Source organism: Scleropages formosus, chromosome 12 (genome assembly GCF_900964775.1).
Source record: "Scleropages formosus chromosome 12, fSclFor1.1, whole genome shotgun sequence".
NCBI classification, from domain to species: Eukaryota; Metazoa; Chordata; class Actinopteri; order Osteoglossiformes; family Osteoglossidae; genus Scleropages; species Scleropages formosus.
Genome location: NC_041817.1, coordinates 28671098 through 28698864, shown reverse-complemented (window position 1 = coordinate 28698864; position 27767 = coordinate 28671098). Strand labels below are relative to the sequence as shown.

Genomic DNA, 27767 nt, shown 5'->3' with positions numbered 1-27767 from the left:
AGCCACGGTGCTCAAATACCTGCACTTAGGTGGAGAATCACCTTCCGGAACCATCATCACCCTTGAAGGACGACCCACGTGGTGCCATTTAGGGAACAAAGAAAATCATCTTTATTTTCGCTCCAAGTTCAGTATTTCTCAGTACAAAACACAAAGAAAAGATGGATGAAGATGACTGAGACAACTGATCAGGCCCTTGAAATGTTACACTTTTACAGTATCTTTAGTTAGAGAAGCTGATCATAAATACAAGAAATAATTAAAAACAAAATGTAAAAATTAAAACGCAGAAGTGTTTCTGTAACAGTCCAGTGTCTGAGACAGAGCCTTTGCAGTTGGGTTCTATTCCCGCATGAGATTCCAGTGGCCACGTAAACATCACGGCTCTGCTGGCCTCTCTCTCTCTCTCTCTCTCTCATACACACACACACACACACACACACACACACACACACACACAGGAAATGTATCTGATGGATCTCAGTAGTTTGGTTCTTTTCAGACTAAAACTGTCCACAGACATTCAGAGTGTATCACGTGTACCATCACGCTGCATCTGTCTCACACACACACGACCTTCCAAAGGGGCGGCGAGGGGGGGGGGGGGAAATCAAGAAGCCTGGACACTCAAAGTTGTCCCTTTTAAAAGCATTCACAGGACCTCAAGCGAAGCACAGTGCACCCTGTGTGAGGGGACAGGGCTCCGCGATGCCCTAACCCTAACCCTAAACCATAGAGGAAAGCTGGTTGTCAGAAACACAGCAAGTAATCTGTTAAACAATTTAAACATGGAGAAGAATCATGTAGAAAAGCAGAGATTCAAGCATCGCAGGTTTTTTGCTTCTGCGGACAAAGGCAGCCTGAAGATTTTAATGTCACTGAGCTCACGTCCATTAATCATCATCATCATCACTATTACATATGGAAGCGCATTGCTGGACAGTCGTTTCTGAGACCCTGTCAGATGCTGGGAATTTCGGACCCAAAGGAATGTTGGAAAGTAACTGAACACTTTGCTTTCAGGTGGAAATATCCGCAACCCCACCCCCCGAACAGCTATGAAATGTAAACGGTTTCTGTTTTCCTTGTGTAAACACGCCGAATTTGTCAGTTGTCCCTTTGTTGCTAGGCGACAAGATGAAAGCAGCAGCCACCTTCGGGATGCGAGACAAGTTTGTTCCACCTGCAGTCGGTGCTCCACTGACACGTTGTGCAGTGACACAAAAGGGCCACTGGGGGCAGTATAATGCACCTGGTTGGTGACCCACATGTTGCTTCTTACAGTTGTGCTCTTCCTCTAGCCTTAATACTGAAGAGACAGACAGACAAGCACCTCGTCCCCCCACGGTGTTTTTGTGCAGCACTAGTCTCAGTCAGATGTCAGGTCAGAGGTAGTTCAGGGCTGGGCGCCTACAGGGAGAGAGAGGCCACAGTTCAGTCCTCCTCCAAAAGAGTAAAAGCAGCACATTCATCTTCCGGGTAAATGCGACGTCAAATCGGACGCGCTTTGACCTTTGTCGGTGGGCGCGCGCTGCTTCTCCTGAGCGAGGTTGAGGCGGTTCTGCTCGGCAGCGGAGACGTTGCGCTCCGGGCTGCTCCCGTCCCGCCGGTGCGCCGGGTCCGGGTGCTGCTCCGCCAGCCGCAGGTGTCTGCGCAGACGCTCGAGGTCCCGGGAAGACGCCTCGTCCAGCAGCGACTCGCGCCCGGAGTGCAGCGGGCTCTCCTTGAAGTCGCCGAGCAGCAGCTTCCCGCCGGGGCCCTTCCTCGGAGCCACGTAGTACCCCAGAGGGGCCGAGGCCGCCTGACGGGGGAGCGGGGGCCGGGGACGAGGACGTGCCTGCGGGGGGCGCCGGGCGGCGCCGTTGCAGAAGGTGTCCCGGGCGCCGCTGATGCCCAGGTGCAGGATCTCGAGGACGGTGAGCAGCAGGCAGAGACCGCTGACACTGTACATGATGAGCAGGAAGATGGTTTTCTCGGTGGGCCGCGACACGAAGCAGTCCACGGTGTAGAGGCAGGGGCTGCGCGAGCACACGTACGACGGCGCCACCTCAAAGCCGTACAGCCGGTACTGGCCGATGAGGAAGCCCACCTCGAAGAGCAGGCGCGCTACCAGCTGCAGCACGTACACCTTCATGAGGCCGTCGCGCTTGATGCGCCGGCGCCCGTCGTGCCTCTTGGTCGCCGCCTTCGTCGTCGTCTTCTGCTGCTCCTCCTCCTCTTTCTCCTTCTCCTTCTCGTCGGGCTCCATCTCCTCGTCGATCACGGGGTCGTCCTCACACTCGTCATCCACCTCTTCGTAGTTGCGATAAGCCCTTCGGATGAGCGGCGCCCGGCAGCGCTCCTGCCGCCGGTACTCGCCGCTCTCCAAGCGGGCAATCTTGTGCATGGCGAAGCCCACGTACATGATGGTGGGCGTCGTGATCATGATCACCTGGAAGATCCAGAAGCGGACGTGGGAGAGCGGCGCAAACTCATCATAGCAGACGTTCTCGCAGCCGGGCTGCGCCGTGTTGCACATGAACTTGCTCTGTTCGTCGTGGTAGATGGACTCGCCGCCCACGACCGTGAGCACGATGCGGAAGATGATGAGCATCGTCAGCCAGATCTTCCCCACGAAGGTGGAGTGGTTGGCGAGCTCGTCCAGCAGCCGCGTCAGGAAGCTCCAGCTCATGGTGCCTCTGCTGGGGGGAGTCTCTCAGTGCTGCGGGGGGAGAGCAGAGATCAGCAGGATGCTACGCTAACCAGCAGGGGGTGCGGCGGCTAAGGACACAGCGACACAGCTAACGAAACTGAGCACCAGAAGGCTGCAAGTTCTGACTGAAGTGAAGGAACTGTGGGGGGAAAAAGCACCACTGTACTCTTGGGCAAAGAAAATCCAGCATCCAGGTGTCTTTGTGTGAAAACCACAGAAGCGAGGGTAAAAACAATGCAAAATAACCATGAGCCGAGGACACGTCACTGTACGTTTTAGGACAGCTGTCCACAACGGCGTCGATCCAGACGGTACCACCTGATCATCCCACACTAGTTCCAGGTATGAGCAGCAGGTGCCGCAGTTGCCTTGCACTTAAAGGACCCGGGTTTGAGTCCTCCTGCTGTAGAACCGTGAATCAATTTAAAAACAGCTGCTGTATAAATGGGTAAATCAGTGTAAGTAGCTGAACACCAAGCTGAGAAAAGTGTTGGACGGACGAACGGACGAACGGACGCACGCACGCACTGTCCGAAACCACTCGTCCCAAGCAGGGTCACAGCGAACCGGAGCCTAACCCAGCAACACATGTTGCAAGGGGGCACACCCAGCACAGGACGCCAGTCCATCGCAAGGCACCCTAAGCGGAACTTGAACCCCAGACCTGCCAGAGAGCAGGACCTGGCCACCCTGCTGCGCCACCGCACCCCCCAAGTGCTGGACAAATCAGTGTAAATAAAACCAAGTACCCAGTTTCCATAGAGCAGAACGTTAAGGAAGTTCGTCCCCGTGATGCACAGGCTGCACTCTGCTGGTCTCGTTCCACCACCACCATCATCGTCGTCATCATCATCAGGCTTCCTGTGTTGCACAACGGCCCACTGAAACTCCGCTGTCCACCAGGTGGCGCTCTTGCCACAGCAGTGGCGTTCTGAGCTCAACCGTCACCATCGGCACACCTGGCCGAGCCCATGCGGTCACAGGTAGCCCTTCGACCCCGTGTCCAAACCGAGCGGCGAAGCCCCCGTGGAGTCACGTCTCAGCAGAACGAGACAGACAGGGTACGAGCGACAGGGTCGTGGCGACCCAGAGCCTATCCTGGAAGCACAGGGTGCGAAGCCAAGCAGGACGCATGCTGGACAAGACTTCGGTGCAGTGGTGAGTGAAAGATGAGAAATCGAATGAAACACCACCATCCGCCCTCAACTTCCACCAGTTGTCGTGAACTCAGCCCATACCGGCACACCCGAACCCAGGTGAACGTCACTCCCGGCAGCTCTTCCCCTGCCATGATGGATGAGAATCAACCAGGCAAATGAAAGAACATCCTGCTCTCACCAAGGTGATTCCTGGACCCTGAAGGGTAAGCGAGATGTTCGAAGCCCGTCTGTACAGCTCCTGGGTTTGGTTCTCATTCCATCTGAGCTTAGTGCTCAAGGTTCAACTGTGAACTGAACGAGTCCCAAACACATCTTGGGAAGATGCAAAACACTTCTTTGAGTTGAGCGACGCCTGTGGAGAAGGTCCGGGCGACTGCAGCCTAACATGTGGACATCGTCTGAGTCGAGACCCTACGCAATTATGGATTTGTCAAATGGGTGGGTGGGGGAAGGGGGGGGGTGACTGTCACCGGAGTGTAAAACCCCCCCCAACAGGTTGAGACAAAAGCCAGAAACTGAAGCCGAAACACTTCTGCTCCCCACACTGCAGTCCTCGCTGGTGGATGAGGGACAACGAGGTGTCCGGGGGCATCTGGACATGTGGTCTGAACCACACACTCGAGTCCAGTTAAATTTAGACCCAAAAAAAAAAAAAAAAAAAAAAAAAAAAAAAAAAAAAAAAAAGTTTAAAGATCATTTAAAGAAATCCCCGGTTCTGTACCCAGCGCCACGTGGTCAGGGGTTCGAACCCCAAAGAGGACTGAAGCCGTTCCGATATTACGGCACTTAACTCGCCTCCCTCGTCAGTTTCGAGTTCAGTGTGACTCGAGTCTTAAAACCACGATTTTCGGCACCTGTCCATCAGCCGGACTCTCTCGGATGGGTTCGGACCCTTTACCATACTGGAAAAAGTGAGATCTTGGCTCCCTTAACCACATTCATGGAACATTCACCTCGTTTTCACACATTTTCCAGGCGTGATTCACTGAACCGGTCAGAAGTAAAAAGGCAAAGCGCGCCAGGTTCGGAAAAAGTCATGAAACCGCAGTGAAACACGGTAAATATTATGGTAAACACTACTATCGCTCCGCTCGCGAATAAAACCCGCCGAGGACGGACAGAGTCGGAAGGCGCGTCTCGCGGCCACTGTGATACAGTGTGAGTGTACGTCCTACACTGATGTTTCCACGCGGTGTTTGGTTCGAGACCCGCCACGTTGTCCACTTGCGCTCCAACGGGTTAAAAAAAGGGAACTTTTTACTCACGTTGCACCGGTCGCTCCTTCTCTCGAACCTCTGCCCTCCTGACGCTGGATGCCGCACCCGCTTCTCGGTTTCTGTTCTCTCGGTTCGGTTCAATCGGGCCTCGCGCAGTCCCGCATCTCCCGTCCCGAAAACCTTCTTTGACCCGGTCGCTGCTCGGGCTCCTAAATAGCGCACAACTAACGGGGTCTCGACGTGTCTCCACCCCCAGGAGGAGGGTCCAGTCCCGGAATGACCAAGTCGAGAAGCAGCAGCTCGGTCTCCTCCTTCCTCAGTGGAGAAGAACCTCAGTGGGGACGAGCACGAGGCCAGGTGTACCCGCCTTGTGTCACTTATGGCGGGGGGTGGAAGAGGAAGAGAGACGGAGAGATTCACTTTTACACCACTAACTAACACTCCTCTCCCAGCAACTTACTGTGTTACACTGTTTTACCCACTTACACAGCAGGGTCATTTTTACTGAGACAAACAAGATGATAAATAAATGAAGAAAATGGGGTTAATACCTGCAGTTACTGTGATCAGTGGAGTGTCGGCGGGGTCTTTGGAGACCAGTTCCCTGGGAGTGTGAGCCATGTGCTCCTCATTTGCAACACACACAATTGTGTCACTCGGGTTGCGAGGCCTCGTCTGACACTGTTCTATTTCACCCTCTGTCTACGTGTGTGTGTGAGAGAGAAAGAGACAGCGAGAGAGACACCCACGGTTGTACGCTCTTTCTCTGCCGATTCCTCCTGGTGTGTCACAGGCAGTCCTGTCCACCAGCGGGACGAGGCGGCACCGCTTCCCTCTGCCGCTCGGAACATTGGAAAAGTGACGTTTGCGTTGCCCACGGCAACAGGCGTTTTCAACGGAAAACTTGCGCAATTTCAGCAGCACATGATCTCACAGCTTCTGCATTACAAAACTGACATTGACCAAACAGCACTCAGTTTCTCACTTTCTCCACAGCTGGAGATGTCCAGCTGCGCAGCGGCTCCGCTAGCCGCGCCTACCGCGCACGCCGTGTTCGCCACGGTGTAAAAGTGATGTTAGAAAGCAAGAAAGTGTCACACGATTTGCGAGAGAGAGAAAAACGGAGTTCACATTGTGCCGGGAACACGGTGCCTCTGGGGCTCTGACGGAGAGATGAAGGACCCCCCGCCGCGGTGAAATACCGCTGTGCCAGTGCACTTGGGGGAGCCTGCTAACTGTTACATGGTCCCTGATCCCAGGATGTGATCCACATCCCTCTGGCTGCCTCAGGGATGGAGGAGGATGGATAGACGGTTGTACCACAGAGCACATGGTCACTGGGCCAACAGTGAAGCTTGTTCAGCCCTCGTGGTCCTCCAGACCTCGGGTACTGACTCTACCTCAGGGCTCAAAATGCTCCGCTAGGCCTCTGCTCAAGGGTACAACGGCAGGGCCACTCAGGAGTGTCAGACACTATAAAGCGTCTCCTATTTTCCACGCCAAGGGGTTGTGGCACGGGGGAGCATTGTGCATCTTTCTCGTCAAGTTTCCAGGAAACGAGCGGAAGAGGTTCGAAAGCAGGACTGAATGGTGTGACAGTGGGAGGAGCACGATGCTGTGTGCGAGTAGCGCTGACGCGGCAAACACGCGCTTCCTTGCGCAAGACGTCATGCGCACACTGGCAACTGCAGACGCTGCTTCTGGTGGCTTCTCAACATCACTTCAGGCACACAGTGAGGATGGTGGTGGAAACGCACCTTTGTGGCGCGCAGGGGAGGACCGCGTATATGAGTGTGTGTCCGGAGACCGAAAGGCCCAGTGATGCAAACTGAGGGTGAAGGTGTTTGAAGTGCGATGAAGTCATTCCAATATATTAGTTATTCATGGTGCTGCACGACACATAAAGCGGACGAAGCCGCAGAGACAAACTGTGGCGGCACAGTGAGTGGCGCTGCTGTCTCAGAGCGCCTGGTGGGATGCAAGAGGACATGGGTTCGATCCCTGCTCAGTCTGTGTGGAGTTTGCCTGTTCTCAACTATGTCTGTGTGGGTTTTCTCTGGGTGCTCTGGTTTCTCCTCCCCCAGTCCGAAGCCTTGCTGTTCAGGTTGCCACATAGTGGGTGAGTGACAAAGAGTGTGTTCCACTGATGTATTGGTGAGTGACCCAGTGCAAGTAGTGTATCTAGCAATGTAAGTCACTGCAGTGACTAAGGTGTGTGGGCTGGTAACACTACATTGAGTTCAGTGGAAGTTGTTTTGGGGAAAAGCATCTCCTACATAAATGTAGGAACTGCCAATATCCAGGTGACACAAACAAAGATTGAGTGGCTAAGAAAGACACTTCAGTTCTGGGGGGGGAGGAAAAATCATAACAGTATATTTTAAAAATCAGTCTGAATATTGTTTCACTCAAACTTTGTATTTAGAATTACAACATGAACAAACGGAAAAAATTGTGATCACATCAACATTTTAATGCTTCGTTAAACGACAGAAGGTACAAGAGGCACTGAAACAGACAACTGGTTCCGTTCGCATGTTCCCTCACTCTCAGCTGAGGACAGCACCACCTACCGTGACACTGCTGCATTGTCCCTGGTGAAAGATATAGCTGTGGCTCCAGATCGGTCCCAAAGTGCCACATGGGGGGGGGGGGGGGGCAGCAAGTCCACAGAAGGACATGGACACCATGAGAGGACGCATGTCTGTCCTCTGGGGCTCAGTCCAAACTGCTCACAATAATTGACACAATGTGCACTTCATCCCCCGCTCAATGGTGCAACAGCAGGACCCCTCCCAGGAGTGGGAAGGGAGGAGATGGAGGTCAGAGCTCAAGCAGATAGAACCACAGACCAAACCACCACCACCTGCAGCTCTTCTGACCAACATTAGAGCCAACAGTTTCCAGCAACATTTCACTAGTTCTGCAGAAAATGACTTTTCTTGCTGGACCAGCACACACTAGCAGCTGCTTGTGATCCAGAAGGTCACGGTTCACATCCTAGGACAGGAACACACTCACGTACAGGCTGGGTGGTGACGTCTCCGCTAGAAAGAAAACTAACAAGAGCGACAGTTCGGCCTGGGAAACTACTTGTTGCGTCCAAAACGTGGCTTCAGTTGCCTAACCCGCCACCAGAGCTCCGTGCTCGTTCACCGGCCGGAAGGATGGAAACCTCTGGAAAACACTGTGCGCCGTTTGTTCGACGCTCACAAGATCCCCTACAATGTCATAGAAAAATATAGGGTCACTTGCAAAAAATAAACAAACAACAGCTATCTGTCAAGAAAGGACAGAGCAAAGGATGCTGGGTAGAGAGCATCTCTTCCTGCAGTAGAGGTGCTTCCCAAGCAGTCTCGAACCCGCTGCTCTTTCACACATCTCTCCCTGAGGAGCGGCAGCGTGTCCCTCTCCGTCCACACCGGGTGGTTCGGGGTTCAGGACACCGACTCCTGGACACTGGTCGTCAGCTTGACCCCGAACATGGCCTCCCAGTGGGTCCTGACCCAATCCACGAGGGCCTGGGTCAAGTCCTCGCTGTCCGTTTTCAGAGCCCACACCTTTTCCTCCTTCAGAACCTGCAGGTGCCACAAAAACACAGCTTGAACATGACAACACACACTTGTTCAACCCCTTCAAGGGTTCAGCAGCAGGTTCCTGACCCGAGAGCTGAACCCAGAGCTCTTCCGTTCCTTTTTGACAAGGAAGCTAATGCTGTTCGACCTGAGCCGTCACTGTGTGTTTCTCAAAGGTTCTTGGTTTGAATCCCAGCTCCTGCTGTAGTAGCCTTGATCAATGTATTTGCCCAAAATGGACAGTGACAACGAGCCTGCGGTAGAAATGGGTAAATCAGTGTACGAACAATGACAACCGCCACTTTGGGGAAAAGTGTCAGATGAAGGAAAAACATAATTCATTGTAGTAATTATAACAAAGGACTCACTGTGTGTCGTTTTAGAACCTGACATTTTTGGACATTTCAGCAGCTACTATGAGGACATATGGAAGGTACTAGACATAAGCTCCTCCCTCTAGGGGAGGGAACCCAAACGGCAGCGGTTGCATCGCAGACGCGCCTTCATCATGAGCGAGCTCATGAGTGACTGAATCAGCCTTGACCACATGGACACCTGAGCAGGTTCTGAAAAATACTCCCGAGCTTCACACTGATCACCTCGCACAGCTGCTCCTGTCCTTCTGCTCGGAGAAGTGCTTGCGGTCACACAGACCATGAGCTCCCCTGTGCCGACAGCTGTTCTGTTGGCCTGGAAAAGGGGCGGGACATTTCCAGAGGAGAACCCACCTCATCGTAAAGTGTAATGTCCACCCGGTGAGGGTTTGAGGAAAACCGACGAACAGAGCTGACACAGCTGATTGGCTGATTCTCCCGAACTGTGACCTTGTCCCCGGGGGACATAGTGGTCCCGCTGGCACCGGCTGGGTTCTTGCACCATTGATGGTCTTCGTTCAGCAGGTACAGACACTCCTCAGTGGCCAGCACTGTCACCGGGCTCAACCCGTCGTCTGGAAGGAGAAGGGGAGAGCACGACGCTTCAATTTGGGTGAGAGAGAAGCAGGCCAAGGGGCCGCCGCGGGCCAGGAGAAGCCACACGGACAGAGGCAATGAGCTACCTTGCTTGATGAACGCCAGCAGGTAGAAGAACTGGAGCTGCACATCTGGGTTCACAGCATCACTCACCAGAGGCCTGGAAAACAAAGAGCAAGTTAACATCACACTGCGTTAGAGGGGTGGTTTGGACCACAGTAAATGTACCGCATTTCATTGCCACGCTCCTGTTTCAGGGCTGTGGCAATATTTCTGTGGTACAACAGGAGTCTGAACACCGGAACATGACAACACGCCGCTTTCTTGTGTTACTATCGACCCAGTTCTGGATTCTCAAAGACACAAACATTCACCACTTTCTCATTTTCTAGCATTTCTGTCCTGCACCACCTTAGTTCAACTCACTTCCCCAGCCTTCACAGCTCCTGTCGGCTGCAAACACTCAGCACCGAATGGGAGTTTTTGGACACATTTCATTCATTTTCATTTACTTTATACTGGTTTGAAGTTAATTTGACATTTTTAATCGGCATGTGAGAATCTGCAAAACCTAAGGAGCAAATGCTTGGAGGTACATGTGTATTTTTAATCTTTTCAACTGTAACCTCTTGGCAAAAGTCACTTTGGAGTTATGAAAGGATTGGGGGGCAGAGTTACATTTGTGGTCCCAGCAAGTTTGTACATTAGAGTCCAGTGTAGAATCCACACAGTGGTCCTCGCTACCAGTTCCACTCAGAACATGGACTAAGACTTTTCTCTAAAGCAACTTACAAGAGAGTAAACAGAAGTGCCTCGCACGGACGCACGGTCCTCGAACAGCGATCATTGGTTCAGAACCAGTGTTCCCTAGCACATGTTGTGCCAGTAGCTGCACATAGAACTGGAGCAGTTGAGATGAGAAGTGGCTCCACAAAAGATGTGTTTAAAGACTCAGTCCTCTTGTGGAAAGAGCTCCACATTTTCATTGCCTTTGTTGGCTTTACCGGAGGGGAAGTGAAAGAAAAAAGGGGGGGAACAAAAAGGGGCAGCAGATTGAGGGCTCAACTGTATGTATGTGACCAGAGCCACCTCCCTCAGTGACTGGAGCGTCCGGAACACGACGGGCAACTCTGAGATGGGCAACTTGGAGATGGGCACTGGCTCCCTGTGCTTCCTCTCCTCCACACCTTTCATGAACAGAGTCTAGAGGTAAACTCAGATTTTTACTCCATGTCAAGGAAGTGAAACAAGAGTGTGGCAGTGCTCCTGTGTGGACTTCTCACTGGTGCTTCAAGGTCCTCACACTTTCCAAGACAGCCTTTATTCATCCAAGAAGGGTCTCAAACCAAATCTCCAGACCACCTGCTCAATCAATGAGTCCAACACCATCTGCTGTGATCTATGTATTTGCTGTTTGAATGTCACGTCTACAGGAGCTACTGCAAGGATGTGACCTAACATGGCGGTTCCTGTGTCTACAGCTTTGCCTGCTGTTTGTTTACACTGATTTAGAGGGCACTTTGGAGAAGAGAATCTAATAAATTAATAAATGTAACTGAAAGGCAAAGTGCTGCGAAGTAGTATTTGAAATTCTCAATTTTTTTGCATCTTTTTGACATTAAATTAGCAAAAATTCTCAGTCTTTCAAGCAATTGTTCAGGTGACACTTTTCCACACTTCTGGGGCACATTTTGTCATGTCCCACAGCAAGACGAGGACATGAACATACTGGTGTGACACTTCTCTCCGGCTCCGTTCTTACACCATTGCAACTGAGAGCAGCGATGGCACTGACTGGAGGGAGACTCCATGGCCAACAGAGGCCCCGCCCCCAAAACCTCAACATCCCAACTGAGCTCCTGCCATTCTCTGTAAATTGCTTAATGACAATGACAAACTAGCATGGGGAGTGCAGTTCTTGGACCTGTAGGTGGACTGCCTCCTTAAACAGAGGCGGAGAGCACATGCGCACACATACATACCACAGATGGTGCTGGGGGCCAAGCCGGGTCGTGGAGATGGACTGCAGCTTGCTCTCCGACGTGGGCGCCAGTTCGCGTGCAATTCCTGCGTCGGTGGAGACATTCAGATCAGCGATGGAAGAAGCGCATGAGAAAGCAACACTATTTTGGGGGCTTTTTTTTTGGAAACGACAAACCTGTCGAACATGACTCGGAGACAAGGGTGCTGAGCCGGGCCTAAAAAGGACTGTAGGACACAGAGAAGCCTGTGTGCGCTCGACAGTGTGTCTTTCACACTCACACTCACACCCTACCTACCGGTCCTTCACTTCACCCTCTGGTTGCTCTCGGATATACAGACCGACTGACCCCACCCCCTCTCCAACATGCAGCCCAAATTCATTCCTCAAAAAAACAGTTCATGAAATAACTTATTCCGTTCATTTTTATGGGGGAAATTCCAATTTCGCTCAACTAAATCCCATGTTCTCCCTAAAATATGCCCAATATCACAGGGAGGAGGGAAAAAAAAAAAAAAAAAAAGTCCACACATTTTACAGTTTTGCTTTCCTGCAGTTTCTTCTTGAATAAAGTTTGAGTTGTGTGTGGCTGCAGCAGCAAACATGGGACTGGACATAAATAGCTTCCTCACTACTGTACCTGGCTCAGAGTTTAAATTAAAAAGGATTAAAAAATTAAGCCTCTATTCTATTGTACTTTCAACTGAAAATACGTGACACACGTGAAACCTCGGTGTGCCAGACCACAACCGAGAGCATGGATGCACTGTTCCCACAATGCAATGTACCTCAGTCTCTCACACAGCCTCAGGGCACAGCTTAGTGGGTCGGACCGAAGATTGCGACCCCAACAGATGCCGATAACGAAGCCGATTGATGGTAAGCGACATTAACAGAAGCACTTGAATGCCGTTTAATAGTTTAAGTGCCACGGTAAAGGATACCAAGTGAACACTGCTCAAGAGAAACTGCGCCTCCTCCCTATACTGCAGATATGTATTGAACGTCACCGTATGACTACCACCGAGTGCCCGTCGTCATATTGTCACTGACCGACACGCAAACACCGTGGAAGTGAGTTGGAGGGAGGTGGTCCTACACTGCTCTGTATTGCCACCTATTGGCTCAGAAGGCGTTGAAACATGGACTTCAGCCGCGGGAAACGCATACAGATCCGTGGGTGTAAACAGTAACAGCGTAACACTCCCCGCCCCCCTAAGGGGTCTTCAGTTGGCCTCACACACAGATGTGCTGGAGAGAAGGGGCTTCCAGCACAAATTCGAACCTTTGACAACAGTAGCAGAACGAAACTGGCTTCCAGCCAGACCCCCCAGGGGCCACGCGCCCGATTTCTCTGCCATTGTTTTCTGTCCTAAAAGCTGAAGAGAGTCAAATATCAAACGAGACGAGGAGACCTGCTGTTCGACGCAGTTTGTGCCCACGAACCCGAGGTGTGTTTGTATGGAATGGAGTCCATTTTCTGAGTGCCGTCTTCACAGCGGTAGCACCACGACCGCACCCTGCAAGCGATACGGTCAGCGTGGTGAACAAACACAAACGTCTCCTCCATCCTGGGCCCCCGGGGCAGATGAGACCCAGCGTGTTCCACTGAACCACCCAGATTCCCTGCGAGCACCACGGAAATGTCCTGCCGATACCGGAATGTCCTTCCAGGAGTCCAGCTCCTGTTACAACCGACCGACCACGGAACCAAACTCACCTGGTGCCATTACAGGTGAGCAAAGTCCTCCAGGTGATGGTCGAAACCCTAGACCCCCCACTCTGGGCAATTCCCCCTACCACCAGAGCACAGGCTATGTTTGTGTGTTTTATTTCATCCCCCCCTTCCTTTTCAAGGACACACACACACACACACACACACACACACAGTTGTAGCCATACAAACTGTGTCCAGAAAGTAAATCACAAGTATCAAAGCTCCACTGCAGAAGAGCACAGCTGTTCATTTTGCTGAGAATCGGAGGGGGGGGGGGGGTGTCACAAAGCTGAGGGATGCTGAGATGTGTTACTACAGTTATTACTGTACATGGAGTAAGTAGTTACGTTTCTAATGTAATCAATCATCTGCCTTGAAGTAAAGCAGCTCTCAGAGGTCCAGCATTACACACATGAACAACGAGGACAGCAGTGTTTTTCCAGTCCTCCCACAGGCAGACATGCCTCACAACACCGCAGTACCACACCCACGTGTGCTGGAACCCACACCCTGCTGGCGTCGGGGTGCTGGGCTGGACATCTGGAGCATCTTGTGCAAGAGCAGTGTCAACTGGTTTCTGCCTGAGCTCTGGCACGCGCCAAAGCCCTTGCGGACGAGGCCTGGAGCACGACGCCGAACACATCTCCTGCCACAGCTGACACACAGAAAGGAGCTGCAGCTCAATTACTATGTTTCTCCTCAAAGCCCTGGGAGGAGAAGGCATCGTGAAATCAGCACACCAGGGCAGCAGTGTTCGAACCCCAGCAGAGAGATGGGGGAAAGAGTCCAAGAGTATAAGTGTGTGCTCATCTGCCACTGAAACAGGAAGTTGAGGCTTGAAGTAAATACCTCTTACACGCACAGGGTTAAGAACCAGTGTTTCCTACAGAGCTGCTGTGTGGAAGCACACAGCCTCGGTAAACGGCAGGGGTAGGAACTTTGCTGGGGGCAACAACATGCAGGAGATCAGAGGTCACCATGTGAGATTGTGGGGGGGGGGGGGTCCTTCATCAACCTGCTACATGGACCTGGTGTCCTTGCCTGCTGGACGGACAACCGGGTCGGTGCTGGACAGTACGGCCCGAGGATATACTCGCAGCTCACGCAGTGCACGTAGCAATACACTTCCGAGCACTGAAGCACCATATCACACTCCTCCTCTGCCTCCTCTTCGTTCTGCTTTTTCTAATGAACCTTCTTAACACTGCTTTACTGGAACTTCGCTCATGAGGGGTGGGGGGATAGTGCAGGCATGGGATGCAGCAGAGGGAGCTTGCCCTTTTCTGTGCGTACACTTGCCTGCGAGGAAGCTGAAGAACCGCTTGCAGCGGCTGCTGTCACGCACCAGCAGGGTGAAGCTCGCACCCTCCTCCTCGAACTCCATATGAATGCTCTGGGAGCCCAATCCCACCTCCAGGTAGCGCAGCTGTGCCACACCATACCGCTCCCTCTTCTGCAGCCAATCGCACGGCTGGCCCCTGCCGAGGAGAGTCCCATGGGTTCTTCATCATCATCATCATCGCAGGAACACACACTGCACCAGTGAGCTGCCACAACAAGAGTGGATTTGTGGCGCTCAACATTGATTCTTTCCATTCAAGAAGGATCATCAAGTGAAGTTGTCCTCGGAGAAGGGAAGAGGCCATCTCAGAGGAGCCGTTACGACTTGGGTGAACGAGCAGCACAGTCTGGAGCACCAGCGCAGTGACACCGAAAGGTCGGAATGAAACGTAGCACGGTTACACTGGAAGGGTTCCGGCGAAAAGTGGAGCAAAGCAAAGGGATGCGAGACACGCCAGGGGACGAGGAGATTGGGCCAGAACTCAACCTGTCCCGGATCAGAACTCATTAGGCCCCGCTGCAGAAAAAGTGGTGGGAAACACTGTCTCACATGTGATGGGCCTGGATTTGAGCCCCCAGTCCTGCTACAGGACTTGTGAGCAAGGCACTTAAGAGTTCACACAGTAAAAATTACCTTACTGTTTGAGTAAAGAGTAACATTTTATGCTTTTCATATTTTGTTACAACAGAATTTTTACTTTTACTTTCAGTGTTATGTTTTCATCTAGTAATGGATTAATTCCAATAATGACTTATCCAATGCAGGATTGCCATCAGCTACATTTCAACAGTTTCAAGTCGCGTTAGAAAAACATCTACAGAACTCCCCCCCCGAGGGAGGTTTTAGACATTTGTTTAAAAGTTGTACAAGTGTGCTCTTTTTCAGCTAGACGCACGCACAGAAAGGCTCCTTTCCTGCAGCAGGTATGGAGCTCCATGTGTTTTACCTGGGCTTTAAACACTAAACCTTTTTACCCACTTTAAATGGAGTTTTTGAATTTGGTGGGAGGGGTTCACCATTACTCAATATTAGAGCATCCATCCAAGGTGAGTGTGGTATTTGTGAACAACATATGCACGCACACAAACGTGAGTGGACGCACATGGAAGCACTGAATGCCTCTTAGCTGCACTTTCCATGTTTTTGCTTTTTATTCAATTACCTGTAGCACATTGGAGACCTGGAAGCTACAGAGTGACAGCGCTGCCCTGGTGCTCAAGTGCTCCTTGGACAACAACCTGCTCCTGGCATAAATGATAATACCGCTGATCTGCGTTTTTACAGAAACTTTCAACCTACCGTATCAAAGTAAAAAGGGTACAGATCCCAGTTTCACAGGCTGCCGTTGTGGTTTTTCTTCCCAGGAGGGAAGAGAAGTTGTGCACAAATCAAATAGCACTTCACTTCAGAAAAGGGACAAACTAAGTGTGGATAGATTGCAGTTCATTTGCATAAGAGGACGAATCCTGACACTACGGCTATGTCATGAGCCCTACTTGCTCTAGTGGGGCAACTTGCACTACAAGTATGTCAGGTATAGTTCTTGATAACTGTTACTGCTCTCTTCTCCATGTTCTCTAACATTTAAAACAAAATCAGATTGGATTAGATTATTGGCTCCAAGGAGTGGCATGTGCTCTGCAGACAGGTAACATGACCACATACTTCCCAAACAGATGACATGAATGAACCCTCTTATCAGCGGCACGAACAGGACGAAGAACGGTTATCACACTGTCAAGTTGGAACACGTCGGAGCAGCATGACTTGCCTCATGGCTGTGGGAGCAGTAACTAGAGTGACAAACACTAGTGTAAAAACAAGAATTCCTAACTATGATAGAGTTCAAAATAGAGCAAACAAATGCAAAAAACATCAGAAAACCAGATGCAAGCCACCACTCACTGTGTGTCTGTGCCGATCTCCAGGAAGTAGAAGTGCTGATCGGAGACCACCAGGAGCGTCGGAAACTCCTCGGGATCACCCAGCTTTACCACAGACACCTGAGGGCACAAGATCAACGCTGACCTCTGTGTTTCCGCACTGGTCACCAACCTACAGAGGCACACAGGATTTACACTGCAACACTTTCACCAGGGTGCCCCTGAACGCTGATCAGTAGAGATGGGGTGGGTCGGGTCAGGGTAGGACAGGAATCCCCGGGGCACTTTGGAGAGTCTGCGAGACCCCTGCTACAGAAGACACCCCACTGCCCTGGCTGGTGAGCTCCAGAAGCAGGACCACGCACCGTAAGCCCAGAACCATCACGAAGTCCTTTCTGAACCAAGAGGGGGTCCTGCCATATTCTTGGTCTGAGGGAGCTGTGCACTTAACCACACGTGACTGAGTACAAACAAAGCTGCCAGGGTCCTAGGCACAGGTGAGACACCACTAAAACTAATGAATATATAAATAAGAGAAGTGTTAAGTGACAGGTGCGAGAGAGCGGCCCTGCAGAAGAACCCTTCCGGTCCAGAGGTTCCTGCCTTGAAGAAGCAGCGCAGCTCCTCAGAGTCATCCTCAAACACTTCGACGTCCAGGAAGAGCTTCAGGCGATGGTCCACCACGTCAAAGTCCTCCGAGGACAGGTCAAACTGTGCTATACTTATACTGGACCCTTCGGGAGGAGGGGAGGGGCAGAACTGCAGCTGGGGGGCACTGTAGCAATATTTCCAGCTGGTGTCAAGGTCGTCCTTGCCCTCGGCAGGGAGTGGAGCAGTCGAGTCTGCGTGGGCGGAGCTCTGGAACCCAGGCAGGCCATCCGATTCATAGCTGGCGCTGCCGATGTAGAAGGTGCCGCTCCTGGCTGTCAGAAAGGTGTCAGTCAAGTCCGCTTCCTCCAAGTTGGGGTTCTGCTGCTCTTTCTCCACAGCTTGAGGGACCTGCACTCAGGGACATGGGGAGTACCACTCACTCCTATTGGTCATGACCCAGAGGCCCCACCCTTTCCTGTCTGTCAAGTGGTACTCAGTTCCATCATCTAAGCAACCACACTGCTGAGCATGCAGGAAATTCTGATGGGTCACACAGCTGTGCACTTTGCACAAATTGCCTCGTTTCCCAGCAGCGCCGACAGTACCTGGTGATCACCTGCGGGGGGCGCCTTGCCAAAGAACTTTCCAGCTGTTGCGTTTGCCTCAGAATGACCCAGGACCGGCGTGCTGGTGGCCGGAGCCGTTTGTGCAGCCAGCTGCACCACGTGGTCACTGCCACACTGGGGGCACAGGAGGGTTCCATCAGCTAGAGGTGGAGAACAAAAGGGGCATGGAAAAATATTTAATACAAACATTAAAAAGGGACAGTGCATACCATCAGTGCTTGGGTGGGGGGGGACCACAGCCATGCAGGAGTCTGACCTCATTCCTCAAACCTCAGCAACGGGGACCACGGGATCAGTCAAGAACTTAACAGCAATTACAAATGATCTGTTTTAACATACCTTACAGTATAGTATGCAAGACCACTGAAAGTACACTTATTTACCTTTTACTGGTCATAACCTGGTGGCAAGATAAGAATTAAATTTTTCCAACATTCCCACCCACCACATCCCCTCTCCCCCACCACACTAGCCCATGAGGTCAGACAGAAAACACTTGTTTCTGTGCCTTTTACTGGAAGGAAACGCTCCTTTACGAGTCTCCTGATGTCCTGGTGGTTCTGAGAAGAGCATTCCCCCCCCCCCCCCAGGACCCCCTGCACATGGCCACATCTGACAGGCATCAGCAAAGTGCTTTGTCACCATGACCTGTTCCCCCTTGTCAGACAGCAGAAAACAGAAGTGCCCAAAAACAAGCCCAGGCAGCATGCTTCCAGGCTACCAGCCAAACATAGTAGAAGAACAAGTGGTTTCAGTTCCAAGAGCAGGAGGACTGGAAACAAGTCAGTCAAGGGCTGAGGGTTCAGCCACTTGCGTCTAGTCCCACCCCCATGACTTGTAGTCACACACACACACACACACACACACACACACACACACACACACACACACACACGAGCCAACCAGTGCTCCTCTGAGGTCAGTGTTGCCCTCTGGTGCCAGAGTCAGGAAGTGTGCTCTATAACTGCCCGAAGGATGAGGTACCCGGGTTCCACTAGCGTCATGTCCAGGCTTGTTGCTCCTTCCCATTAGCCGTTTGCCTCTCCCACACAGCGAGAAACAGACACTTAACTGTCTTTGCAACGACACACAGCAGCCAAGCTGATGTGCCACTCAACACCTCAGCAGAAGCCTTGTCTGCAGTGTGACCTGTGTGCAAAACTGTGTGGCACACCCACCTGGAGCATGAACCTGTCTCAGCTGCACATGGAGTACAGCTCTGAGTACATCAGTTGTGTTAATACTGGACATACGAGGCGGGGCCACACCGTCACCGTTCCCTTCCAAGCTCACCTGCTGTGGGATCAGGCTCCGCCTCTTGGCTCCACCCCTGCTGGAACACCTGGCGGCACCTGAGGCACTGCAGAGGGGCACTGCCGGGCTGGTCCTTCTCTGCTGCTGCCTGCTGCCCGTTGCCCTCGGCAATCTGCGACAAAACGCTGGCCAGTGCCTATGGCCAGAGCAAGGCTGTGGTCAGTGTCGATTTACAGGATGATCGACTCCCTGCAGTGCTAACACACTGCAGCCCTCTCCCCCTTGTTCTGACCTGTTTAGTTTCCTTCATCGTCTTTCAGCATGGGGGCAAACTGCAGCCTACAGGTCAGTCATACTTACTCCCGACAATAAGGCCAGATATGTGCACTCACATTACGGGAATTCAGCATCTCAAGCAATTTCATCAAAAAGCCCAACTTGGGCTTCGGGGACATTGCTAAGCCAGCGGGGCTTTTGAACCTCTTGACAGCGGAGCGATGCAAGAAATTTACATTTGTATATTCATTAGACACAGCTGAATGTAAACAGAGTAAACCATCAACAGACGTAGAGCTTTAGACACACGGAGGACTATGGACACAGCTTGTATGAGTAAGACACCATGTTGTTGGTTCACATCTCTTAAGTAGCTCCTATAGGAGAGACATTCAAATCGCAAATACATAAATAACTACAGCAGATGCTGTTGTACTCCTTGATGGAGGTGTCAGGTGATTGAGAGAAGCGGCTCTCAAAGAGATGGGCTCGAGACCCTTCTTCAATGTCAGATGTGGAAGGGATTCAGCAGCTCTGAGGGACATGGGGAGCCACATTTCACTCCTGAACCGAACACATAACCTGATGAGAATGGAAGCAACTGGGCAGAGAACACAGCAGGAGGCTCACCTGCAGCGCCCCCTGGGGGTCGTCATCCAGCATAACGTAGCGTCGTCGCCGCCGTGGTCGGCTGATGTAGCTGAAGTGCAGCTCCAGCACAGGGAGACGTCGCTCCTCCCCCTTGCAGAGAAGAAACACTTTACACAGCAGTCCCATTACCATTGCCTTTCCCTTGAATGGACTCTGACCAATAACCCCTGACCTTGTCTGTCCACATGGCCTCGGAGATGGAGACTTCTCGCAGGCTGTCCAGCTCTAGCCGAGTCAGCACGGAACCAGTGTGCACATCCACCTCAAGAGCATGACCTGACTTGATGCGCAGGAACAGTGGTCCTGTGGACCTCAAGTGACCATCACTGTCCTCGGGAAGAAGCCCGACCAGCAGGGGGAGGCACACGTCCACTGGGAAAGAGGAGGAAGAGCAGTCACTCTCGTCCCCTCGATCTCTGGGACACACTTCATTCCCTGATGGAGTGGGATTTATGCCTCACCTCCGAATTCTGCCTCCTCCTCCTCCTCCTCCTCACAGGCAGGAATGAGCTCGAGACCCCGGGGCAGGGACAGGCTTGTCTCCAGAGCGGACTCCATGTTGTCCAGGCTGCGGCCGGGCCACTGCAAGGTTGACTCCGTCTCCAGCTCCTCAGCAGCCTCTGTGGGCTCTGAGGACAGCATCAGTGCTGGAGGACACTCCTCCTGGGGCCTCATGCCTTGCTGACTTGGATCACTGGAGGAATCCACCGGACCAAGAGGCATCTTTGTATCCGGTGCTGCAAAGGGCACCCCCTCCAGGTGGTGCTGGTAGCGTAGCCAGTCCTCACCCAGCTGGTCACGGAACTCATCCATTCTCTCGATGTCCTTCTGGTGATGCAGGACAATGTCTTCACAGCAAAGACAAGAAGAACCTTGAACCTCAGTGCGACACACTCACTCCACTCCTGAAGCAATCTGATTGGCTGCACTGAACCAGAAAAACATCCCACTTGCCATAGGCCCAGGCAAGAAGAGCGGCACCCAGCTCACCTTGCAATGCCGAGGAGCTTCTGGGCTCATAGTCCGTGTCGCTGGGTTCCGAGATGCTCGCCCGCCGTACTCTCACACGGTTCTGAAAGGGAGTGAACCGAACAGCGGCGGGGGGGACACATTCATACAGCTACTCAGGTAGAGAAGGGCAGGGCTCAGACAGAAACAGGTGGGATTACCCTGGATTTCTTCCTCCGCTGCCGCGACACCCCTGGCTCACTCACAGAGAGGCTATCACTCATTTCCCCTGCCCCACTCGACACTTCCTGAGTCCCGCGCTCTGGCACCATGGCAACCGGAGGTGTGGTCCGCCCCACTTGTCCAATGAGCTGCACTGCCTTGGGGAGATGCTGGAGAGACAGACATCCCACAGGAGAGATGTGAGGGGAGCAGAGATGAGGTAAGTTGGTGGGCAGGGGAGCACTTACCACCAGCTCGGAGGAGGTCAGGGGACGGCCATCCAGCTGGAGCTGCGGGACCCAGAGAGAAGACGACCACGTGAGCAGTCTGACCCTAGACTGACTGTGGGGGCGAGGGCCGAACACCTGCGCTCTCACAACAAGTCCAGTATGGGGGACAGCGCTCCATTCGGCAACACGTGTCATACACCTTCACTGGGCTGTATGATGTGCACGCGCGCACAGCCTTACCCGGACATGGGCTGCCCTGGGGGAGAGGTGTCCCACGGTGCTGATGCGGTGACTCCGTTGGAAGAAGAGCGGGTTTCCCTCCAGGTGGAGCTGAGGGAGGGCGGGTGAGGCAGGGAGTCAGACGCAGCCAGGAGGGAACAGAAAAAGGTCTGGGCACTGGAACAGACACCAGGGGGCACAAAGCCCACTCACCGTGCGCAGGCAGTGCAGCAGGGACAGGGGCGCAAGCTGCGAGTGTTCTACTAGCAGGTTGTAGGACAGGTCAAGGTGCTGCAGATTGCAGAGCTGCTCCACACCTATGACACACACACCATAAAAATACCATACCTTCCACGGGGCTGGAGGTACAAAGACTGATTCCACATCCCTCTCTGTTCCCATGTACAAGGTTCGACACACAGGTCTGCTCTGCTTCTCCTGCTAATTGCTCAAAACTCCCAACTGGAATTGTAACGCAAAACCAGCAACGTGGGCTCCCAGCGGCAGGTGGGCCTTTGATCGCACCCTGGGGCCACAGGGCCCCATCCAACACAAATACAGGCTCTTCGTGGAACTCGATGGACCGCAGTTTGGCCTGCTCGCTCCTGACAAAGCTGGAAACCAGCTGCTTTGTCCAAGACCTTTAACCCTGAACGTCAGCATTCCAACAGTCCCCATCTCAGTGACGATCCGCAGTCAGCCCAGCTAGAGGGAGGGTTGCAGCCCTTAATGCAGCTCACCGTTAATGGTCTCCAGCTCGTTGTTCCTCAGCACCAGCGTGAGCAGCTTGTTGCGAGCACTTAGGCCCAGCAAAGGCGCCCTCTGCAGGAAGTTGTAGCCCAGGTTCAAGTGCTCCAACTCAGCAAGGGGCTACAGAAGGAGGAGGGTCATCAACATGGAACCTGTACAGCGTGGGCCCGCGAGTCGAGCATCGTCAATGAAGTCACATCGGTAGAAATTGCGTCGCCGAGGCCCGAGGGATGCAGCGCCTCGACCAGAACACCAAACTGACTTTAAATCACGTCAGAACCTAAGGGTTAACAATGCAGATGTCCCTGCAGTCATTCACTGGTAGGGTCTGCAAGAACCTCTGATCCTTCTAAGTTTGAAGGGGGGGAGTAACTTTTGTTATTACCAAGTACATCTCCACAAACTGCCAGTTTTCAACTAATTGATCCCATAAACAACTGATCTGGAAACACTGGTGAAGGGAGTTGAATTAAGAAAGCACCGCACCCCTCTTTGGGTGTTCTTTACTGCCGTCTATCAGTTCCGAGGGTAAACACAGCCTGTCTTTGCACTTCTATGGACAAACTGAAATAAGCAAAAAAAAAAAAAAAAAAAAAAAAAAAAAAAACTGAAAATGTTTGTATTTTTGAAAATCCATGACTCAGCCAACACTGCAAGAAACCACTGTATTGTCCAATAAATTGTTTACTATAGGTGTGGGACCACCTGTTTTCTGTTAGTGCTCTACTGCCACCTATTGGTTTGGAGGATAAACAGGTGGCAGTGACAAAAACATGAAAGTTTAAGAATTGAATTGCATTTATAAAATGAATGAAAACACTCAGAAATGTCCTAGAAAATTCTCATAAGCACAGTTTGTACCCCCCCCCATGGCTCCTCCTATTACATCTACCAGAAACCAGCTTGCTTCTCCATAAAGATCCCAGTTTATTTGGATGAGGTCTACAATGGCAGGTGATGTGAAACAGACATGTCCCATGATGTTGTGTCGAAATGCTTCCCTGCTGGCTGCAAGAGGAGCTCTAAAGCAAACACACCTATTGATGCATGGGTTATGCATAACGTCTATTGATCTGTGATACGAACACGTAGGCTCAACATACCAGCAGAAACTCACTGCAGTCCTGAATCTTGTTGTGGCTCAAATCCAGAGACTTGAGGATGTTCAGTAAACCCTGACAGGGAGAAGAAGAGGCTGTCAAGTCCAGAGGCTGCAGCACCAAGGTTATTATGTATTGTTTGTACACTCAGAGTTAAATAAGAGTTGAGTTCAATCTCATGACCTCAGTGGGGGGGGGGGGGAGAGGGGTCCCATCATTCCTAAGCAATAGTCCTCATGTATAAACTATTCACTTGGATGATTTTCTCCAAAGCAACACTCTACTGCAACTGATTTACTCATTTATATAACAGCATAATTAACGCAGTTAAAACATCTGACATATGTAAAACGTTTCATGTCAACAAATTTAAATACAACACCAAAAACATTTTCTGCATTTAGTTTCATTCTTGCAAATGAGAATATGCACTGAAAAACAGTCAGTCACTTGGTTTCAGTTGTAAACTATTCTGCCCCAAAAATCCCAGTGAGGCAGACAAAGCTTGAGGACAGAAAACAAGTCCCACTGTGCACTTAAATATTTTAAGATTCGAGAAAGTGATTCTCCTGATGAAGTGAAATGTTTCATTAAAGTATTTATTCGTCTGGGTTTCGTTTTGCTAATTAATCAACCGCTCAAGAGAAAAGTGACTAAGGCTGTGCTGTGTCTACAGCACTTCCTTACCAGTTCATCTGAAGGTGGGGGGGGAAACCACCACCCAGTATACTGAAATTAAGTGATTTAATTTCAACAATTTGTGCTCTGCTTTGCCGATTTCTTTTAATTCTGGGAAATAGTCTTAAAAACACGTTGCGATGCACCAGACTGTTCAGTCATTCTGATATCTGGTGACAGGCAGATGAACGGTAGAAAGAGCAGGAAGGTACAGGTATACAGCAACACCGCAGTCTCCTCTGGTACTTGTGCGTTTCCCAGTACTCCGAGTTACCACCAGAGGGAGGCACTCTTTGCACGGCTCACCAGGGACTCGTCGAGGCAGATGATGGAGTTGTAGCTGAAGTTCAGCGTGTGGAGCTCAAGCCAGGGAAGGGCAGAACTAAGGTCTCCTCCACGCAGCGACAGGATCTCCTGGGGGGGGGGGGGAGGGGTGAACGTCAGCATGCACGCATACGCAAATAGGACCATCTAAGGCAGGGGAACAGCATGGCACGCACCTCCAAGGTATTCAAGCTCTTCGAGCAGATGAACACCTCCAGCTGGGAGTAAACAGCCCGCAAGCCCTCCAGACAGTGGGGGGGAATGCACTTCAACTGTGGGACCGACCACACACACACCGCAATGAGACACCTGGTCAGATATGAGGCATAAGTATACAAAGATGACTAGGACTCTACCTCCAAGCACTTGAGAGATTTGAAGGGAAAGATCTTCACCATTGACTGTATCCTCGAACCCGGGGGACTGATGAGCTGCGTTCAGAACAGGCAGAGATGGAGAAAAAAGGGAAGTTGGCTCAATGGCTCCACCCAGTGGGCATATTGAACAGCACACCACACAAACCCAGAAACACCCAACACTGCATAACTCATGACTTTCCCCCCCCCCCCCATTTCAAGGACATGTTTATGAACAGCAGTCTGACTTGTCACTTCCACCTTTCGCTGCTCCAATTTTTCAGACCAACACAGGTTGGTGGAGCTCTGGTCTGCAGTTCCAGGAACGGTGGGCTATAGCCAGGGAGACGCACCTTGAGGGAGACCGTCTTCTGCAGCATGTCGAAGAGGAACTGCACCTGCAGCAGCGAGGCTGTGTCGGCCGGGTGCGAGGGTAGCGCCAAGAAGCCATGCTGGTGGGTCCGGGCCAGGAGGTACTGCTCGAAAAGCCGGGTCAGGTGCTGCAGGCAGCCCACTCTCAGAGTCAGAGTGCTGGTGCCGTTCAGGACAGAGTCGCCTTGGAGACGCATACAAGCACAGGGCATCAGATGAGAAGGCAGCGCACACACATCTAGGAAGAACACCTGAACTCTAGCGTACGAGTGCTGTGCGAACGAACGGCAGTTTGACAGATGAGACTCACAACCCTCTTCATTTTCATTTACCTGATCATACAGCAGGGCCATTTTTACTTCACTTTGCAGTCAGTGCCTTGATCAAGGGTCTAACCGCAGGAGGTGGGATTCAAACCTGGGCCCTTATGTAGCACAAGAGTAGCTCTGAGCACTGCGCCACCTGCTGGCCAGCTTCCCCAGAGGGAACGAAACACAGACGCGTGGCAGGGCTCACACACACAGCGGATGAGACTCACCACAATCCCTGAGTAGCGTCGCCAAGCTCTGCACGAGGGGCATCTGGCCGGCAGGGGGGGCCGCCATCCTGCAGGGGGAAGAGGAGCACAGCCACCGATTTTGGATCCCAGTGAAGCAGCAGGGACCGCTCCTGTGAGTTCACCTGGTAGGCTTCCATCCCAAAGAGCGATGCTGTGCGGGGTCTGAGCTCCGCTCTAACACTGTGGTACTTAGCCTCTGTCCACCACAACACACAGGGTGACCTCTGAGCAGCAGCAGCAGCAGCAGCAGCAGCAGCGTTTGCAGGTTGTTGGTTTCTCAAACGCTACCATGAGATGAGACCAAAACAACACAGTGGAAAGGGAGGCAGGAGGCAAACGTGTCGATGAGCACGGCGCTGACCCTCCAGGGGGCGTGACAGCTAACAGAACCAGCTGAGCAATGGCTCCTCGTCACTGAAGTGGTGGAGGGACAGACAAGGTGCGAAGGGAGACTCAGCCACTCCAGTTGTGCTCTCACAGGACACAGAGCGACGAGCAGAGCTCCTGATCACACAGTGCTCTCACTTCTGCACCAAAACTGTTGAGTTTCTCCCACACACGCTACGCTACGGTACCTCGATCAAACTGGAGAAAACAGCCCAAGACGTTGTGCCCACGTGATGAGGAAGGACTACGCGTCCAAACAGGAGCGTATGAATTTATACGGCAGTGATGCAAGTAAGAAAAAGTAAACTAGAGAACTGAGTAACGTGAACGTGCAGTAAAAAGCGAACGCTGCCCGGTAAACAAGACAGGACGGCAACAACCTCACGCTACAGAGTCAGTGCAATTTAATTTAAATTTCATTTAATGGCCTGAAAGCGGGAATGAGACGCATCACGAGCGCTGTGTGTGGAGCTCGTGCACGGACCGTTTTTGAAAAGCAAAACACTGACAGCACACAAACAGATTATTTCCAGTCCAGATCATGTGAGATGTGACGTGAAAACGGCAAACTAATTATAACGCGTAAAAACACAACACCAACGTCCTATGAACCTGGTCACTTCACTAATAAAACTTTGAACCTCTCACCTTTCCACGACGTGAGAATTTAACGCCTAAATCCCATCGCTCCTCTTCTGACAGTTATTTCAGTAAAACGCTTGTGGTCACGTGACGCTCACTTCCTGAAACTACAGTGGCCGGGAGGACCAATCAAAACACGCGGAAACCTTACCTGCCTTATGCGCATGCGCACCCTCTTCCTCGCGTGACGGGCTCAGGAGATCCAATCAAAGCGTGCCGTACACAGCTATATACACGCGTTTCATTAAACTACGGTAAGTGAAAGGAACCTTTTCAAAACGCGTTGGGGAATTTCACAAGCTACTTAGTTTAAAATGCACCAATTTCGCATTAGTGTGACAAAATGGTCCATGACGATGTCTAATAAAAATTTGTACGTTTTCCACGTAAGACACTTTATGATGATCTGCATGCATATATGCATGATGTATTGGTTTTATTTAATTAATAATTTAAAAAATTTAAAAATTAGAGTACTAGCATGTGCAGGTACTGGATTAGAGCTCACATTTACATTAACACTGATTAGCGTAAAAGATGTACAGCTTTGTGTAAACAAAAGGATCTGTAAAACATCAGCAACAGACAAGGAGCCTTAGACACAGACATAGGACTTGTGTATGACATCATGTCGCTGGTTCACATCCCTCCAGAAGCTCCTATAGATGTGACATTCAAATAGAAAATACATAGATAACCGTAGCAGATGATGTTGGACTCATTTATGAAGCTGCCAGGAGATCAACAGAGAAGTGGCTCTCAAAGAGATGGGTTCCAGACCCTACTGGAATGTGGGAGGGATTCAGCAGCTCTGAAGGACATGGGAAGCTCATTGCACATTCAGACAGGCCTTCTGCTTTGAGCCCAGAGGCCTTGATTTACATTTACTTTTACCCCTTAGCTGACGCTCTAAAATGACTTCCAGTGTGAAGCAATTTACGGTAATTTACCCATGTATACAGCAGGGTCATTGTGGGACACAGCTCATCAAAATAATATGTGGTTCAACGTGGATCAACAGAGCGATGCATAGATGACAGATGT

General features: G+C 51.5%; 2 protein-coding genes across 5 annotated transcripts; both read right to left on the bottom strand.

Annotated features, from left to right (window-relative positions):
* Positions 1 to 1079: 1079 nt before the first annotated feature.
* On the bottom strand, positions 1080 to 5865 carry LOC108928179 (gap junction gamma-1 protein-like). 2 transcript variants are annotated; one of them, XM_029257019.1, is made up of 4 exons: positions 5621 to 5865; positions 5118 to 5445; positions 1513 to 2701; positions 1080 to 1410 (listed from the first exon to the last, which is right to left on the bottom strand). In XM_029257019.1, exons 3-4 carry the CDS (start codon positions 2669 to 2671, stop codon positions 1397 to 1399), a joined length of 1173 nt encoding a protein of 390 aa, XP_029112852.1. In that variant the 5' UTR covers positions 2672 to 2701; positions 5118 to 5445; positions 5621 to 5865; the 3' UTR covers positions 1080 to 1396. The 2 variants fall into 2 exon arrangements, with proteins under 2 accessions (XP_029112852.1, XP_029112851.1); XM_029257018.1 differs by having other exon boundaries at positions 1080 to 2701.
* A 1563-nt stretch (positions 5866 to 7428) lies between these two features.
* Positions 7429 to 26815, bottom strand: stk11ip (serine/threonine kinase 11 interacting protein). 3 transcript variants are annotated; one of them, XM_018742871.2, is made up of 25 exons: positions 26730 to 26815; positions 25674 to 25741; positions 25117 to 25319; positions 24764 to 24838; positions 24584 to 24679; positions 24390 to 24497; positions 23409 to 23480; positions 22296 to 22425; positions 21769 to 21872; positions 21577 to 21666; positions 21355 to 21396; positions 21106 to 21276; positions 20927 to 21008; positions 20398 to 20784; positions 20109 to 20308; positions 19916 to 20026; positions 19049 to 19205; positions 17735 to 17895; positions 17142 to 17537; positions 16561 to 16658; positions 14613 to 14791; positions 11598 to 11682; positions 9702 to 9775; positions 9373 to 9593; positions 7429 to 8647 (listed from the first exon to the last, which is right to left on the bottom strand). In XM_018742871.2, exons 2-25 carry the CDS (start codon positions 25738 to 25740, stop codon positions 8507 to 8509), a joined length of 3450 nt encoding a protein of 1149 aa, XP_018598387.1. In that variant the 5' UTR covers position 25741; positions 26730 to 26815; the 3' UTR covers positions 7429 to 8506. The 3 variants fall into 3 exon arrangements, with proteins under 3 accessions (XP_018598387.1, XP_018598369.1, XP_018598378.1); XM_018742853.2 differs by having other exon boundaries at positions 21106 to 21396; XM_018742862.2 differs by having other exon boundaries at positions 21106 to 21396; positions 24803 to 24838.
* Between the last annotated feature and the right edge of the window lie 952 nt (positions 26816 to 27767).